General features: G+C 40.0%; 2 protein-coding genes across 2 annotated transcripts in view; one reads left to right on the top strand and one right to left on the bottom strand.

Annotated features, from left to right (window-relative positions):
• The window catches only part of slc6a20 (solute carrier family 6 member 20), a 72,894-nt gene extending 61,909 nt beyond the window's left edge, over positions 1-10,985 (bottom strand). Inside the window, exon 1 of the mRNA XM_076280596.1 lies at positions 10,726-10,985. The gene's annotated coding sequence lies outside the window, so the exon portion shown is untranslated. The remainder of the gene's footprint in view (positions 1-10,725) is intronic.
• Positions 9,552-17,395, top strand: ggctb (gamma-glutamylcyclotransferase b). The gene is made up of 5 exons (XM_076280598.1): positions 9,552-9,724; positions 12,932-13,053; positions 13,251-13,396; positions 13,937-14,069; positions 16,797-17,395. Exons 1-5 carry the CDS (start codon positions 9,652-9,654, stop codon positions 16,959-16,961), a joined length of 639 nt encoding a protein of 212 aa, XP_076136713.1. The 5' UTR covers positions 9,552-9,651; the 3' UTR covers positions 16,962-17,395.
• The last annotated feature ends 1,091 nt before the right edge of the window (positions 17,396-18,486 follow it).

The following is an 18,486-nucleotide window of genomic DNA, read 5'->3' as shown; positions in this document are numbered from 1 at the left end:
CTTTGAATTACTTTTTCTGCTGTTAGTGAATGTGTGTGTGTTGTCTGTATGCTACTGAGACCTTGATTTTCCCCTGGGGATCAATAAAGTATCTATCTATCTGTGATGGCCACAGCCGCACATGGTAACACAACCCCTCAGTCTACAAATGCACATTATTAGTTTCTTTTGGTACATCATGAATTTGCTGCACATTGTATTGTTTGCAGTCACATGTGCTATTCTATTCAAATAACTCACGCAACATTTTGTTTCATTTATTTATTTTATTCGTTTTTGTACTTTAGCCTTACGTTGTTTTATATGGGTGCACACATTTTAACACTGTAAGGTTATATAAGTTGTTTGTTACTAATCATGTGTTTCTTTTGTCTTGAGTTACCTGGGCTGAGCGTTGGGGGCGTTCCCTTTCTGGTTGGGCAAAGGCGTGGCTGAGGCCTGAGAGGACCTAAGTCTCGGTGCCGACGTATTAGACCGTACCACGTCTGCCATGTGCCCGAGGGGGGAATTTGGCCTTAGTTACTTTGCTCTGTGTTATGATTTAAGTCTATGTATTTAGTTTATCCCCTTTTTGTGTCATTTGGTTTGGCCAAGCCGATATATATGTTCCCTTTTGTTTCTTTGTGTCAGGTCAGTTTTTTGTTCAGATTGCGTCACGTCAGTTGTGCCTTTAGTGTCTTTATACTTTTGGCTGACCTCTTTTATAGGCCTAATTGTCAGTTTGTAGACTTTATCAATTTTTGATCATTTTTTGGGTAATAAAAACCCTCCATTTTGAACCAAACCTCCTTGTGTCCTCATGCCTTCACTGATCGGTCCCTTACACTATCTATCTGAAGCCCTGTTTCTTTTCTCCCACGCCGTTGTACACCGAGGGAGAGGTGCGCTTTTATCCCTCGAGATACTTTCTCCTCCGATAATAAACTTGTACTAGTAACGAAACGCACCGTTTTGAAAAAGGAATATGGAAAGTTGTCGTTCCACAAAAAAAATACTTTTTTACTCATGTGCGTTACTTGTAGCACGTTACTACCCACCCCTGCGGTGGCTATATGCCATGAGCTCTGAACTGTTTGTTTTGTAGTTTGTTTTTGGTGTGTATGGTCATCACACAAGTCACATGGGTGTAGTTTAAGGTAGTAAAGTGAATGAATGATTTACCTGTGCACCAGTATGGTGGAATGGAGAGAGGGTGACAGCAAACACATTTCACACAAGCACATTTTATCTGTTTATAAAGCTCATTGCCTCTTTTGCCTTATTTGCTTGCCTGCCTGCTTGGTTGCAGATGACATCAGTCTGAAATGGACTATGTTTTTTTTTTTTTTTACCTGCACGTGGAAATAAATGGTTCATCATGGTATCATCCTTACAGTATATGCTCATCTCTATTTTGTGGTTTTAGGTCAAGATGCCTTTCGCTGATGTTTTGATGTACTCCGCATGACTAATATGTCATTATCATGATGTAATAAAGTGAGGCAATTTTCAGTATCATCCTTAATCAGGAATGTGTATTAGAGCCCTGAATTAATTTGTTATGCTTTTATTTATCTGTCATAACAATGGTCACTCAAATGTCCAGCATTTGTCAGAAAGATAACGTTCATGTTTGAATGTTGATATGTCTGTTGGTTTTGGAGGGAAGAATAGCAAGCATCTATGTGTTAGCCTACTCCAGTTGGTCAACTGACATTATCGTTGTCATTGTTTTTGTCTATGCAGCTCTGTTTCAAAATAAACAGCAGACCCTACCGAATCCAAATATATAATGTATTCCTCTGTAAAATTAGGCTAGCCGTTAATTTTGAATTTGATACCATATCAATGATTCACACAGATCAACTGTGTTTTGGGCTACATGACATTTCCCCTAAGTACAGGTCCCTTCAGGTGGCAAATGCAGAGGAGTATTGGCATATCCTTTTTGCAAATTGCTACGCCTTAGAGCAGTGGTCCCCAAACTTTTTCTTCCGAGGGCCAGCTCACTATGCCTGGCTCTAAGAGAGGGCCAGAGACTCGGAGTATATCAACCATAAATAGCTTAGTGCTGTGAACAACAGCAGTCTACCTTAGTTGAATATTCCATTACATTTAATCATACTGTAGGCTACTGCAATTTAATACCATTGCTAGCTGTGTTTATGTTGCCACCATGCCATATCAGTGTAAAATGTAGCTCAAATGAAATAATACTAATAAAAAGACTCTGTTTCTTTGCATACATAGCTCAAGTTGTGAACAAGCAATATCCTACAAATAATTTAAAGTTATCAAACTAGACAGTTTTATGAAGTGCTGGCAAACACATCTGAAATGACCACCATTCTAACTTTCACTCACCTGATGAGAACTTTGAACTCTGTATGAACATTTGAACGTGTGAATAAAAAATAGAAATAATTATCACAGAAAGTCCCAGAAATATGACTTGAATAGAAGTTAGTTAGTTATTAACAAATACGGAGATTATAGCCTAGTTTGACGATGTCGTACTCCCGTGCGGCCAGATGCTATATACCACGGACATGTTTTGGGGGTCCACCCAAAATGAGTTGGCGGGCCGTATTCGGCCCGCGGGCCGTAGTTTGGGGACCACTGCCTTAAAGTATCCCACCATCATGATCCTTAAGATTACCAGGGTGACATGCTTTGGTGACATACATGCAAAAAAACATAAATACATTCACAAAATGTTTTTCCTTGACATAAAGGCTGATATAAGAAATATGAAAATATTAGCCTATCACATCATATAATGCCAGGTGTAGCCTAGACTGTCCTAAATAAATAAATAAAAACCAAACTAAATCATGTATAAATGGACCATATATCACCAAGATTATAGCTCAAAAATAAAGGTAGGATTTTTTTTCTGAAAATAGCTTCGAGCCTTGAGGGTTAACCTCTCTATGCCTTTTGGTTGCTTTGTAGTCAGCATACTCTTCACACAACTAACAATGTAGGCAGCATTGCTTTTTAAAGAACCTGAAAAGTCGGTTTCTCTAACTTTAAGATTAACTGAATGCATATGCGTACAAAAATGACAAGTATTTCCCCCCTTCAAGTTGTACTGGTAAAGAAAATAACATGCTGATCCCTTAAAAACAGACAAACAAAACAAAACACCTTTTAACAATTTGAGTACATACATATTACTCCTTAGACCTTCCTAACACACAAACATTACATACTTTATGCTTTTATGTAGGTTAAGTTAATAGAATTTTAGGTTTTATACTCGGTCACATATAGTGACCAATGGGAAAAAGCAGTCCCTTTTTTATACAAATTCATACAAATTGATCAGTAAGTCCTATTTGCACAATTAAAATCTTAAAATAATAGTAATGATGACATTGCTCATTCACCATACAATGTAATATGGTTAATGTTGTCTATAACTGTATTATTGTGAATGTAACAAAACATTTGATCTTGTATCTCATACTACAATGTACAGTGCAACCGGAAAGTTTTCAGACCCTTTCAAGTTTTCCACATTTTGTTTAAGACTCATCTTAAAATGGAATCAATTCATTTTTTTCTCATCAATCACTCAATACTCCAACACTTTACAAAAAGCAGGTGTTTGGCGTGTTTTGTAAATTCATAAAAAATAAAAGACTGAAATATTCCATTTACATAAGTATTCAGACCCTTTGTTATGACACTTGCAATTGAGCTCTGGTGCATCCTATTTCTATCAATGGTCCTTAAGATGCTTCTACAACTTGGAGTCCACCTTTGCCTAAATTAATTCATTGGACATTATTAGAAGAGGCACACATCTCTTTATATAAGGCTTGAGAGAATTGTTGTAGACCTGCTAGACAGGGTTGTGTGAAGACACAAATCTGGGGAAGAATACAAGAAAGTGTATGCAACATTGATTTATGCAACATTGATGGTAGACTCCATCATTCTCAAATGAAAAAATTTGGAACAGCCAACAGTCTTCCTGGATCTGGCTGCTCAGCCAAATTGAGTAATTCGGGACAAAGGGCCTCGGTCAGACAGGTAACCAAGGACCCAATGGTCACTATGAATGAGATCCAGAGTTCCTTTGAGAAGATAAGAAAAGCATTACTCAGTTTGGCTGAATCTATTGTGTGTAGATTGATGAGAAAAAAATGAATTGAATCCATTTTAAGACGAGTCTGAAACATAACAAAATGTGGAAAACTTGAAAGGATCTGAAAACTTTCCAGTTGCACTATAACATTGCGCATAAACCTAAATTGTGCCTGTTTTCAATCCACCTAGTGGATAAGTGATAGCTTACTGTATAAACATTTGTGAACTTTAATGGCTGGTGACCCTGGAAAAAGTCTTGACAAATAACCTGGGTGCCAGCAGAACTTAGCCCCGCCCACAATATTTGAGGTCGGGAAGTTCGGTCTGACATTGCTCCATTGTGAAGCAACTATGCTCGAACCAGGGCCCACTTCCCCGAAAGCATCTTAAGCCTAAGAGCGTCGTAAAGTCCCTCTTACGAACGTCTTAAGATTTGCCGACTGTTTCCCGAAACCATCGTAGCTTAAGAGCATCGTGAAAACACTCGTAGATCTACGAGTGCTCCAGAGTACTCGTTACCGGCTAAGAGCGTCTTAACAGTACTTCTCACTGAGGTCACCAACAGGACATACAGAGGAATTACAACTTAGAATACATCATCCAATTTACGTTCCCATTCTTTATTGTGTTTACCTGTGATGAATCAGATTTTAGCGTGCAAATTAGCCTACATTTAATGGTCATAATAATGTGATGAAAAGCGGACAAAAATGCAATCAAGTTATGAAACGAGACGTTGCCAGAATAGTTTGACATTATCTTTGCTAAGTGAATATTTTATTAGGCCTATGAGGTAAAAAGCAGAGAAAGCAACATGTGGTTTAGTCTGTAGCCTACTGCATCAAAATCTAAGCCTACACATTTCCTCTCTTTCTTACTCGAATTCTTTCTTATCTTCAAACGTGTTCTTAAGTGGCACCGCGAAAAATTATTGCATGGTGCAACAATTTTAAAATAATTGCAATTATTTATGTCTCTGTGTGGTATATAACCTACTTGGGATGCTTACATGCAGATGTCAAAGTGTTTCTATTTTCGTATTGATGTGAATTAATGTGTTGATCAGAAGTTTAAATGGTAGGCCTATAGCTGTGACGTGCAGTCACCTGACATCACCGTCAAATCAGAGGATATTTCAGAACTATTCACGTGGACAGCTCCCCTTAAGAGCAGTGCACGCGCGTTCACGCTACGAGCATGTTCGGGAAACAGTCGGAAAAACCAAACGAACGATCGTAAGATGAATCGTAGAAAACCCTCTTAAGAGCGTGTCTCCGTCGTTATCGGGGAAGTCCCCGATAACGACGGAGACACGCTCTTAAGAGGGTTTTCTCTTTACGATCGTTCGTTTGGTTTTTCCAACTGTTTCCCGAACATGCTCGTAGCGTGAACGCGCGTGCACTGCTCTTAAGATGCTCTTAAGGGGAGCTGTCCACGTTAATAGTTCTGAAATATCCTCTGATTTGACGGTGATGTCAGGTGACTGCACGTCACAGCTATAGGCCTACCATTTAAACTTCGGATCTACACATTAATTCACACCAATAGAAACACTTTGACATCTGCATGTAAGCATCCCAATTAGGTTGTGTATCACACAGAGACATAAATAATTGTAATTAATTTAAGATTAGATTGTTGCACCATGCAATAATTTTTCGCGGTATCACTTAAGAACACGTTTGAAGATAAGAAAGAAGTCGAGTAAGAAAGAGAGGAAATGTGTAGGCTTAGATTTTGATGCAGTAGGCTACAGACTAAACCACATGTTGCTTTCTCTGCTTTTTACCTCATAGGCCTAATAAAATATTCACTTAGCAAAGATAATGTCAAACTATTCTGGCAACGTCTCGTTTCATAACTTGATTGCATTTTTGTCCGCTTTTCATCACATTATTATGACCATTAAATGTAGGCTATTTTGCACGCTAAAATCTGATTCATCACAGGTAAACACAATAAAGAATGGGAACGTAAGTTGGATTATGTATTCTAAGTTGTAATTCCTCTGTATGTCCTGTTGGTGACCTCAGTGAGAAGTACTGTTAAGACGCTCTTAGCCGGTAACGAGTACTCTGGAGCACTCGTAGATCTACGAGTGTTTTCACGATGCTCTTAAGCTACGAGCGTCGTAAAGTCCCTCTTACGAACGTCTTAAGATTTGCCGACTGTTTCCCGAAACCATCGTAGCTTAAGAGCGTCGTGAAAACACTCGTAGATCTACGAGTGCTCCAGAGTACTCGTTACCGGTTAAGAGCGTCTTAACAGTACTTCTCACTGAGGTCACCAACAGGACATACAAAGGAATTACAATTTAGAATACATAATCCAACTTACATTCTTTATTGTGTTTACCTGTGAATCAGATTTTAGCGTGCAAAATAGCCTACATTTAATGGTCATAATAATGTGATGAAAAGCGGACAAAAATGCAATCAAGTTATGAAACGAGACGTTGCCAGAATAGTTTGACATTATCTTTGCTAAGTGAATATTTTATTAGGCCTATGAGGTAAAAAGCAGAGAAAGCTACATGTGGTTTAGTCTGTAGGCTATAGCCTACTGCATCAAAATCTAAGCCTACTGTACACATTTCCTCTCTTTCTTACTCGACTTCTTTCTTATCTTCAAACGTGTTCTTAAGTGACACCACGAAAATTATTGCATGGTGCAACAATCTAATCTTAAAATAATTACAATTATTTATGTCCCTGTGTGGTATATAACCTACTTGGGATGCTTACATGCAGATGTCAAAGTGTTTCTATTTTCGTATTGATGTGAATTAATGTAGATCCGAAGTTTAAATGGTAGGCCTATAGCTGTGACGTGCAGTCACCTGACATCACCGTCAAATCACGTCAAATTAGAGGATATTTCAGAACTATTAACGTGGACAGCTCCCCTTAAGAGCGTCTTAAGAGAAGTGCACGCGCGTTCACGCTACGAGCATGGGCCCACTTCCCCGATAACGACGGAGACACGCTCTTAAGAGGGTTTTCTACGATTCATCTTACGATCGTTCGTTTGGTTTTTCTGACTGTTTCCCGAACATCCTCGTAGCGTGAACGCGCGTGCACTGCTCTTAAGATGCTCTTAAGGGGAGCTGTCCACGTTAATAGTTCTGAAATATCCTCTGATTTGACGGTGATGTCAGGTGACTGCACGTCACAGCTATAGGCCTACCATTTAAACTTGGATCTACACATTAATTCACATCAATACGAAAATAGAAACACTTTGACATCTGCATGTAAGCATCCCAAGTAGGTTATATAGCCTACCACACAGAGACATAAATACTTTTAATTATTTTAAGATTAGATTGTTGCACCATGCAATCATTTTTCGCGGTGTCACTTAAGAACACGTTTGAAGATAAGAAAGAAGTCAAGTAAGAAAGAGAGGAAATGTGTAGGCTTACATTTTGCAGTAGGCTACAGACTAAACCACATGTTGCTTTCTCTGCTTTTTACCTCATAGGCCTAATAAAATATTCACTTAGCAAAGATAATGCCAAACTATTCTGACAACGTCACGTTTCATAACTTGATTGCATTTTTGTCCGCTTTTCATCACATTATTATGACCATTAAATGTAGGCTGTTTTGCACGCTAAAATCTGATTCATTACAGGTAAACACAATAAAGAATGGGAACGTAAATTGGATTATGTATTCTAAGTTGTAATTCCTCTGTATGTCCTGTTGGTGACCTCAGTGAGAAGTACTGTTAAGACGCTCTTAGCCGGTAACGAGTACTCTGGAGCACTCGTAGATCTACGAGTGTTTTCACGACGCTCTTAAGCTACGATGGTTTCGGGAAACAGTCGGCAAATCTTAAGACGTTCGTAAGAGGGACTTTACGACGCTCTTAGGCTTAAGATGCTTTCGGGGAAGTGGGCCATGTTCGGGAAACAGTCGGAAAAAACAAACGAACGATCGTAAGATGAATCGTAGAAAACCCTCTTAAGAGCGTGTCTCCGTCGTTATCGGGGAAGTGGGCCCAGGTTTGTTATCAGCCTCTAGCCTACAGTCTCGAGCTGGCCAAACAGTGGTGGCCTGCTTTGCCTAGTTCGAATTAGTCAGTCTTCAATGTTCCCTTCTCCCTAAGCTAAGCATAACAAACCATATAATGCATATTGCTATTTAAAAGCCACTCTGCTAGGTGGCTATATAGTTCGTTTCTAGCAAACAGAAAATGTCGAGATAGCTAAATGTCATTACATCCTCTAATTGTCAAAATGTTATTGTCCATAATATTTAATAAATGTGGTGCAAATGAGGCTTGAGTCAGTGGATTCATTTATGAAAAGTGAGCAGCAAGTCAGGCAAAATTGGAATTATGAAAACCGTTTAGACTCTATGGGCTAAGCCCTGAATGTTTTCAACTGCCCTGCATATTGACTGAAACTATCGGGCAGTGTGATTGATCTGTATTGTTGAAAACCTAAAACAAATGAAATATTCGACTTCATGTTATACAAGCAGAACTAAACTATGTTTGGGGGAAATATTAGATTCCCACTTTTACAGCCTATAGACTTAGGTCTATTCGAGAGATGCGCTAAAGCACAGCCAGCAGGTATGGTGCGTAATGGAGATTCCAAAGCGCTCTTATTTGGTCAGAACCAAGGACAGTGATCGAGGATAGGTACGTCCGTCCTTTTTACAATGCAACAAACTATTTAAAGAGCATCAAGCTATTCAAATCTCTATTATGTAAGCACAAATAATATAACAGTATATTAGTCAGTCATTTTTATTAGGTTAAACAGTGATTTGATAAAGTTTTTTTTAAGGCCCACCCACAATTGGTCTGGCCCATCCAAAACTGGAATCCTGGCGCCGTGCCTGGAGCATCTTTGAGCATCTTTGAGATTAGCCTAACTGTAATGTGTCATAAGTGCGCAAAATGACAATTATTTCCCCTTATTTCCCTCCCACATGTTCATGAGCAACAGACAACCTGCAGTGCAGTCACCATGAGTTGTACTAGTAAAGTAAATAAACTGCTGATCCCTTAAAACCAAACAAAAACAAACGTTTTGTTGTAATTAATGTAACTTATGTAATTAGAACAGCACTGCAATTCTAAAATACTACTAACCTAATTCTTAAAAGCTAGGTAGGCCTACTCAGTATGTAATAAGACTGCAAAGATTAATCTTGGAATTTAAACTCAGTGCAACTTAATTCTAAACAAAATTGACACTTGTAATATACATCAACATAATTTTCATTGTTTAAAAAAAGAATTAGAATGAATTAAAATCCCAAGCTAGAAGCTACTATAGGTGTGGGCAACAACATCATGCATATTACTGTTTCCTCAGACTTTTCCTTCGCCCTTTGGGAGAAATGTAAGCTAAAAAGCAAAAATTCATTTGTAGGATATTCCTTGGTGACTGTCTGAATACCGCCCACCCAAACACTTCCATTGGTGGATTTTTTTACCCTATGGGCCGCCGAGGCCCAGCTGGATGAACGGGGTCCGCCTCCCGAGGCATATAGGTTCCCTTTCGCCCACTTCTTCCTCCACACTCAGGTGAAGAGCGCTCCTGAGACAAAAACAATGTTCGCCGGTAAATCTTGTAACAGCTTAGCCATGATGCTGGCAGTGGGACTTCTGTGTGTGCCCATTTTAGGTGAGTGTGCGGCACAAAGCGCCTATTTTCTCCAAAAATGATGGTGAGAAATAACTCAGAGTTGTATCTGTGCGTGCATGTATGTGTGTTCATGTTTCATGTGAGTGCATAGGTCTATCCGATTTCAGAAACATTGTAATTAAACTGAAACGAAAAAAACACCTGGAAGTAGCCTACAAATAACTTTCGTTTTCTGTTTGAATGGGTCTTTTCAGATATGCACTTTCAAAACATGATCATTGGGCAAAAATATGTAACATCTACAGCAGCAGGCGAGTAGTTGGTGATTACAGCAAGGTTGCTAAGATTGTGAGAGGTCTGTAACTTTTTAACTTCAGTTGAGATCTACTGCCTGACAAAGGATCAACCCATCATTACAGCATACAAAACCGTAGGAGTGTTGGACAAGACTTCACGTAATACAGTTAACTGTTTAGAATGTGTCCGTCACGAGACAATGACCCGTGCACATATATTAGCAAACCGATAGCGGACATGACCAGCGGATCAACGTCTTCCTCCCTTTATCAGACTATTTGGGGATCTATAGTCGTTTAAACTTGTGCATGTCTAGCAACATCAACCATTAAACGCACAGGATGATTTATATTCACTTATTGTGTCTGTAGGCGTAAGCGCTTTGCTGCCTAGAGATGTCAACTGGGGCATTTTCTCTCTAAGTCTGGTGCTGCATTTTACATTATTTTACATTACAGCAAGCACCATTTCCTCTGATTGAACGCCCACTTCATGTAATGCTGCATGCGCGAATAGGCTACCAGTGTCAATCATCGCCACAGTGGGTAGGTTACTCAAGTGCTGGCGCCCTCATCTTATTGAAATTACTCCGATGCGTTTACCAGATTACCAAAGTACAGTTTTCAAACAACTAAATTGAATTCAGGACCACCCAAATGGTTTCCAAAAAATGGTGGCTCAATTTCACTTCACAATACAAAACACCTACCTATTCAAGACAACTTAATTTGAAATCTGCTTACCTCAAAGCATAAAGTATGCCGTGGATTCCAATATTTGAATAGTCCTGCAAACTCTAGCACAGCATCCGATTCTTGAATAGGCTACGAATAAAACACTGAATTGTGAGTAACTGGCAAATCGTCAGTAAAACTAATGAACAAACGAAAGCTCTTTTTCCTATCAGATTACAAAGTTAATGGAAGGAACAACTGATATGGTGTCCTACAAGGTCTTCTCTGAGATTGATTTCCCAGTTTATTCTGTCTAATAACAGACCGCTAAATCTTTTTGGGTTTTTTCCACTCTCTTGGCTGGAGCACATGCGTTCTAGCTACGAAGCTATTGGTTCCTTCACTTCCTTCATCATTGAGATGCTCTGTGTTAAACACACGCGTGGTTGTAGTGGTCGGGGGGCGCGGTCTCTCATTTGGTGGGAGAGCTATTCCATTTATGATGCTTTCGTTACATAACTCGGTAACACAGGCAGGTGAACAATAGCGTTGGCTGTCGCTCATGTTATCGCGGTGTAAGCATCTGTGAAGTGTCTTCAAAATTAACTGGGATAACACATTATAATTCAATAATACAGTTTACAGTGAATGTCATAGTGTAGCATGACACGGTCTGTCTAGTAGTATTATTAACCTACATTAGGCTAGGCTACAGTTCGCATATCATCAAAGCAAAGCAGTTTGTGAACAACAGACTAAATTGGCGTTACTGTAGGCCTACCTCCATACCTTTAAGCACAAGTTAACCGGAGTGTTCTTTTTCAGAATTCACCACGACTGTTTAGCCTACACAAACTAATTTCACCCGACTGTATCTGTATCTAAACGTTAATCGTTAATGAAATCATTGTTGAATTAGGCCTATATGTTTTGCCAAAAAAACTATTTTTCAAAAGTTTAACCTTCATAAGTAGAGAGCAAACAGTAGCCTCTCTAAATGAGGAAAAACAAACGATTTTTCTTAGTAATCGTGATAGGACCATAGACTGTAAAAAATAGGATAGGACACGTAGGCTAGAGTCATGGGGTTTTAATATTCTAAATAAAATATATGACATCTTAGTTAATAGACCACCTCTCAACATGCAAATCTATGCAAGGCTACACTTATTCATTCTAATAATGAAAATATTATGAAACGCTGTTATGACTGTGCTTAATTGTTTTCATATGGAGGCAGGAATGCAGGCTATTATTCTTATGTCATCGGCTTGTTTATTTTCGGACTTTTGTGTCCAATGGGATGGTGTGCGTGGGGCCATGGACAGTGCTTTTTTTATGCATTCCATTTCAGTGGCTGCACTTAAACGTCTGACCTAAAAACATATGACGGGGTAAGGAGAAGAAACAGAATTTGTCCAGACTTACTCACAGAAACACTATGTATCTACATCATAATAAGATGCAACACGAATAGAGGTCAGTGTGTGACTCAATACATGTGAATTTAGCCTAGATAAAATCTCTACATTTAGAAATTGACACTGTAATATGAGTCAACATAGCAGCAAGTGTGGTACCTCTGCACAACAACCTCAAGTGAAGTTACCTTATGATCTGTTGTAGTTTGCGCAGTCATGTGAATAAACTGACAGCACTGATCTATATTTGTCTTGGTCTGACTATATTTGACATTTGAAAGGGTGTGTTTGGATAGCCAGACTATTTGTGCATTCCACAGAGAGAGAGAGACAGAAATAGCCACAGGCATAGTCTCAGACACAGACGACAAGAAATGACAACCCAGCACTGTTATGCACAAGGAGCCTGTAATATCCCACCGGTCTCCACAAGAGGCGCAAACTGAACGAGTACCAGTCGCCTGCCTCATTCAGCCCTTGTGTGGTCAGTCATAGTGCGACAAAGCCACTGTTGGCTGCCCAGCACAATGTGCAGCCGGGGGTCAGGCATGGTGGATTAGCATGAGAATGGTGCACTAGGGCCTCGGTGGTATAAAAGCAAGGGAACGAACAATGTTTCGTCTTTGTCTCGCTATTGGTGCTCCATGTCCTCACCTGCCGGGTGTGCGGTACCCACAAGCCCTGCTGATTGTGTGGCTGTTGACGCCTCTCTCTCTCCCTCCTCCTCCTCCTTCTCCCTCTCCTTTTCCTTGGATTCCTTCTCCACCCCCTCATCTTCCTCCTCCACCTCTGTTACCCTTTCACCCTGTCCCTCTCTATCCTTCTCTTCCTTGTCCTTCTCCTCCTCCCTCTAGAGGCCTCCGGTGAGATGGATAACCATACCTTCCTGTACTTTGCTTACGGGAGCAACTTGCTTAAGGAGAGGCTACAACTTAAGAACCCCTCTGCCACAGTCCACTGCATTGCCAGACTTAAGGTGAGGTCCAAGTGTCTCAGCGCATAATTTTTTCACTTGAGAGATGGCTTGGATTTTCCTCTGAGACAAAATAGCCTCTCCTCCAACTCCCTCAACATTTTCCCCAAGTCTGCCTTTCCCTATGGGATCTGGTAGTGACTATGCAAGTGCAGTGATGATGTCTTTTACATTATGATTATCTTTTCTTCTTCCTCCAGGACTATAAATTGGTCTTCGGCAACTACAAGGGTCTGGCCAGTGACCGCTGGCATGGGGGTGTGGCTACGATAGAGCACAGCCCGGGGGATGAGGTGTGGGGGGTGGTATGGAGGATGAACATGTCCGATCTTGAGTCCTTAGACAGGTAGGATTTCTCAGTCTGCTCACAAATGCACACCCAAACACTTAGCAGCTTATAATTATTTTCAACGGGAAATGTAGATTTTCTCAAATGAACTTGTAATTGGCATGTTGCACCCTAATGAATTGCATGTTTTATGACACATTTATGTTGCATTGCTAACTCTCTGGAGCTTCCATTGGGACTTTGTGATGTAAGGTGGGCTTTGATGTTTATTTTCATTAGGCTTTTGATACATTTGACATTGTTTATTATTGATATTCTCCTTAATGTAGTCTTACCATGTTATTGTTGTTATATGATTGAATGGACATTATTGTTTATTATTGCTATTTTCCCTCATTTCCATTGTTTATTTCATTAGGCTATTGATTGAATTGACATTGTTGTTCATTACTGCTATTCTCTTTATTATAGTCTGACCAACATCTTAATTTGTTCCCTGTTAAATTTAATTATTATATTGTTTTGTATTTGTATGTCGCTTTGGACAAAAGCATAACCATAACCATAACCATGATGTATCTCTGGGTCTCTGGTCAGGCAGGAGAATGTGAAACTTGGAGCCTACAGCCCAGTGGAAGTGTCTGTGTCGACCCGTGGTCAGGAGCTCAACTGCCGAACGTACATCATGAACAGCTGTGTGTACGCTCCTCCCTCTCCTCAATACCTGAAGGTAGCAATCGCTTCGCTGTCCATTCATCCATTTCACTGTCACTTCCCTCTCTCCGGCCACCATGGTCATCTCTCAACTCCATGTCATGCCAAGTACCGATGGGGTGGTCATATGTGATCTGTTAGGAGAACTAAGCAAATAATTGATGGTAGAGTTCTGAGACGCAAAACACGATTCTCTTTTCTCAGTAATGTGACGTCAATTCTTTAAGCTGAACGTCAATAGACTAGGCCCGTATTAACACTGCTGGAATAGGACAATGTTTCTGTATTTGTTTTTTTTTTTTGTTTCTGGTGTTTGCCCCTATTCCCTCTCCGCTATTGTGAAAGATGGACAATAGGGCACAAATGGCAACTGGGACATTAGCAGTGGGGGGGTGGGGGGGTCATTCAGCCAAGCCCCACTCCAAACATTACACCCACAGCATGCTGAAGCCTCTGGAATTTGCATCTCGCTATCATATTTGGATTTAAGCAGCATGTCAGAAGCCTTTGTTGGTGACAGTTTAAATTGCCGGCCCGACTGGTAAATGCATGCCAATCCATCTTTCAGATTGACAAATTAAATAACGGGAAAAGGTCAAAAATATGACCTTTCTGGAAATTTCTTTTCCCCTTCCTCGTCACTGGTTTATAAAAGTGCCAAATAATCATGGCAGAAAGTGTGACAGGCCCGGCTTTGTGTGGCCAGCTTTGTGCTCTATCGTGTGCATGCGAGACTCATATGGTGGACGGTGACATATTGTTCTCTCTCTTGTGTGCTAGTGGTCTGTGTATGTGCAGTATGTGCCTGAGTGAAATGCATATTCATGGGCATGTGGTCGTCACTCTCTGCTTTGTTTCCATGTAGCATGTTTGTCTGTGTGTCACATTAAGTGGTCATGTCTCAAACTGTATGTGAAGGCAGAGGCAAATCAAAGTGATGATCACTATGTTTTTACACATACAGTAGGGGAGAGCCGGGACAGTTGAAACATTTTTTTATTAAACGTAATTTACAAAGCGATCGTACCACACTGAAAGCTAATATTTAGTCACTAGTACCCTAGATCTGTAGCCTAGAAATCTAGACGCACCCTAGCGGCGGCAAATTAATTTGCTCAGCCTGTACGTCTAGTAGCAAACCATAGGGATTTCTATTGGCTAACACCGTGGATGTTATCCAATCACAGCGCTCTATTTTGTTAGAGAGTCTTAAGGCGGGCTTAACAGGATAACGACAGTCCTGCGACGGTGAACAACAAGGAAGGTGGCTATGGCGAACGAAGATCGGTTGTTTGAATCGGCGTTGGCGTCAACTTTGGAGGAGTTGGACTTGTGCTTTTCTTTAAAAGTTGAGCAACACAATGCACTTAAGTCATTCCTTTCGAAGAAGGATGTATTTGCCGTTTTGCCGACCGGATACGGATATGGTCGTAGCGCTGGCCTATTGCATGCCTAGACAGTTTGAAAGACAATTCTCTGCCCGCCCCTTGGATTAAGCGAGGTGAATGGATCGATTCCAGACTATAGGATGGCCCGCCAGGCTACTACATCTGTCCTCTGTCAAATACAGATGCATTTTCAGCTTTGAACAAAACCGTTCAGGAATTATTACAGAAAAGTGGGACGTGCGTAATGTTTCATTCGTCCCTCCTGGTCGGGACAGTTGATACAACATAAGGGGACGAATGAAACATACAGTTTAAGCCATATAAACGTCCAACAACTTTGACATTTTACTACATATCATGAATGGTACTCCCAAAAGGTTTTATTTTAGACAGATTGTTGCAGGGCTATACGTCTTTGTGCATGTCTGTTAACAACTCATTGCCATCATGTGTGTATGAAGCGGTTTTTGAAATATCATGTCCTGTGGATGATTCTGCCATGTTTATAGCTAGAACGGTAAGCTTTCCCATTATATCATGTTTATATTGTTGAAAATGTCGTTTCACTAGGTTTTTACGTTTAGGTTTTTACGTGAGTTAGGCCACTGCACATCCAAATAAGTACGCTTAACGCTGACCGTCAGTCTCCATAGGATAACATGAGAAAACTGGACCCCCTGCCTGGTGGGCCCAAATGTATTTTCATCTTCCTAAAACTGTTTTTCCATATCTCACCTCCATAAAGGATTGTTTAAACACAGATATTTGTGCATTTAATTAAAATACATGGAGTTACAGCCTGGTCGGGACGATTGAAACACATGTTTCAATCGTCCCGACACAGACATATGTCACTATAGCTTGTTTTGCTTTCCATGTAAACAAGCATGTGATATGAAATTCTGGGATTGTGGAGAACACTAAATGGTCTACTGAATAAGCATTAAGTCAAACATTTAAATGAAAAACACTCATTGATAATCGAAAAAATGTAACCGCTAATGAAGTTTACTTTTGTGCATCAAAACTCGTTTATCGCCAGTAACTCCGTGATAAAATGACATAGCAGGAAGATATTTGGCTGATAGAAGGAGGTTAACATGCTCTATGTTTTGACCGAAGGACGTCGGTCTATCATCATTACACTCGGAGAAAACTGGATTGTTTCATTCGTCCCGTGTTTCAATCGTCCCGGCTCTCCCCTGCGCTAAATAAATGTCCCAAATACGTGCCCATAGGCGATTTTTGTTGAACTTGAGAAGCACAATTATGTGCCAACTCCTACAGAAAAAAATACTTTTAAACTGTAGTGGTGTCAATATATGTTTATATGTTTTTTCCCTCTGTCCTTGTAGGTGATTGTCATGGGTGCAGAGCAAAATGGTTTGCCAAAGGACTACCAGGAGAAACTCCGATCCATCGAGACCAACAAATTTGAAGGGCCACTTCCGGTGATGTTAGAGGTCGAACGTGCCATCAAGAGATCAAAGGAGAGAGCAAACCACCGGTCAGATGCATAGTTCTGATTATGGACCGCACCTCCGATGAAGGATGTTTCCCTGTCTACCGGTATCCACAGAGAGTTACTTCAGCCTTTAGTCAGCATTTAGGAAAAGACAACAGGGCTCTCGTTTTTTTCTGTTGAAGCACAGAAAGAATGCTTGACCACTTTTAAGTAATTCTTCACATAAAATGTATAGTTCCTCAAAAAATACCAAAGGCCTTTACAAGGCTTAGAAACTGAAAGGTTCTTGCACAGAGCCTTAATTCTTTGTATATTTAAACTGGGTTTAAAGGGATATTTTTTTTAATATTATTTGAAAAGGGTAAAACAGATGTTCCATCCACAGAACCTTTGTCTTGGTCACAATAGCCTGGTCAGGAATGCAAATGCTAATCCAACCTTTGTATACTGTAGTAGTAAAGTAAAGAAATAAAGTATCATAAGATGTTTCGTGTCAGTATGTTTAGTGTCTATTGTTGCCTATCACCTTTACATCTTCAGAGGATTCTGATAGACAGCATAGATCCTGACTCACTCTCTCTCTTCCCCTTGTTCTTTCTCTCTGTCTCTCTCTCTCATTTCCCCTTGTTCTCTCTCTCTCTCTCTCTCTCTCTCTGTCTCAACGGTGATTTTGACATTCTACACTCCACTCTCATCAGGTCATCATGTAGAGAAATCCATTGCTCTCCCAGAAAAGACTTAGTGAAAGAATGAGATTCAAAGATTTAATTCACAAATAATTTAACAAAGTACTAAAAGAATTGAAAGTCTTGAAAGGCGTAAGCTCCGACATCGGTCCAGGTCTTGGAGCATCTAGACCCCACAGATCCTGCATCATATTAGCTGGCAGGGGCAGAGTCTACCCCCTGGGCAGATATACAATGATCAAAATGGTGGTGGAGGGGATGAAAGAGGAGCATCAAATGACCACACAGGCAGCAGAGCAGGCATGTTAGGCAAGATATTATAGACTGGTGATTGGTCAGGACTTAGGTGTAATGAATGAGTGACGTAGCATTAAAATCTCCTGGTAGAACTTGCACTGAAACTTCCATTTTCTATTAAAATAACATTGTTGCAGTTGAATTAGTGTAGTCCACATCAATGTTTCATGTCAACCAGCATACAAATGTTATTACTTGAAATACCAAGATCCTTACTTTTATAGCAAAATGTATTAATTCATAGCAATGTATTAATATTGTATGGCTTGCATAGTGTTTCTCTGGTGCTAAGAAAACTGCTTGCACAAATAGACGCTGTTTTGTCTTTGTTGCCCCCTACAGCTGGAAAGCTTGCACCACATGCTTGAAGTGGAATTTTCCCTGACATCAGTGGGCTATGGCCAATATAAACAGAATGGTTTGTAGTTTCATCCAAATAGTTCACACAACCTTTGTAAACACCGTTGACAGCTCAAATTATATGTTTTGTAATACTGATAAACCAATTAGATACTAGATAAGTCAATTTAAATCAAATTTGTGTAAAAAAAACAGTCATATTATATACAATATTGTGAATTGAAGATATCTCCCTTT

This window comes from Alosa pseudoharengus, unplaced genomic scaffold (genome assembly GCF_046254945.1).
Source record: "Alosa pseudoharengus isolate Yale_2024_CS ecotype anadromous, Long Island Sound unplaced genomic scaffold, YU_APseudo_1.1 YU_APseudo_1.1_scf_12, whole genome shotgun sequence".
In the NCBI taxonomy this organism is placed as follows: domain Eukaryota; kingdom Metazoa; phylum Chordata; class Actinopteri; order Clupeiformes; family Clupeidae; genus Alosa; species Alosa pseudoharengus.
The sequence above is the reverse complement of the archived record's forward strand: the minus strand, read 5'-3'. Positions and strand labels throughout refer to the sequence as shown.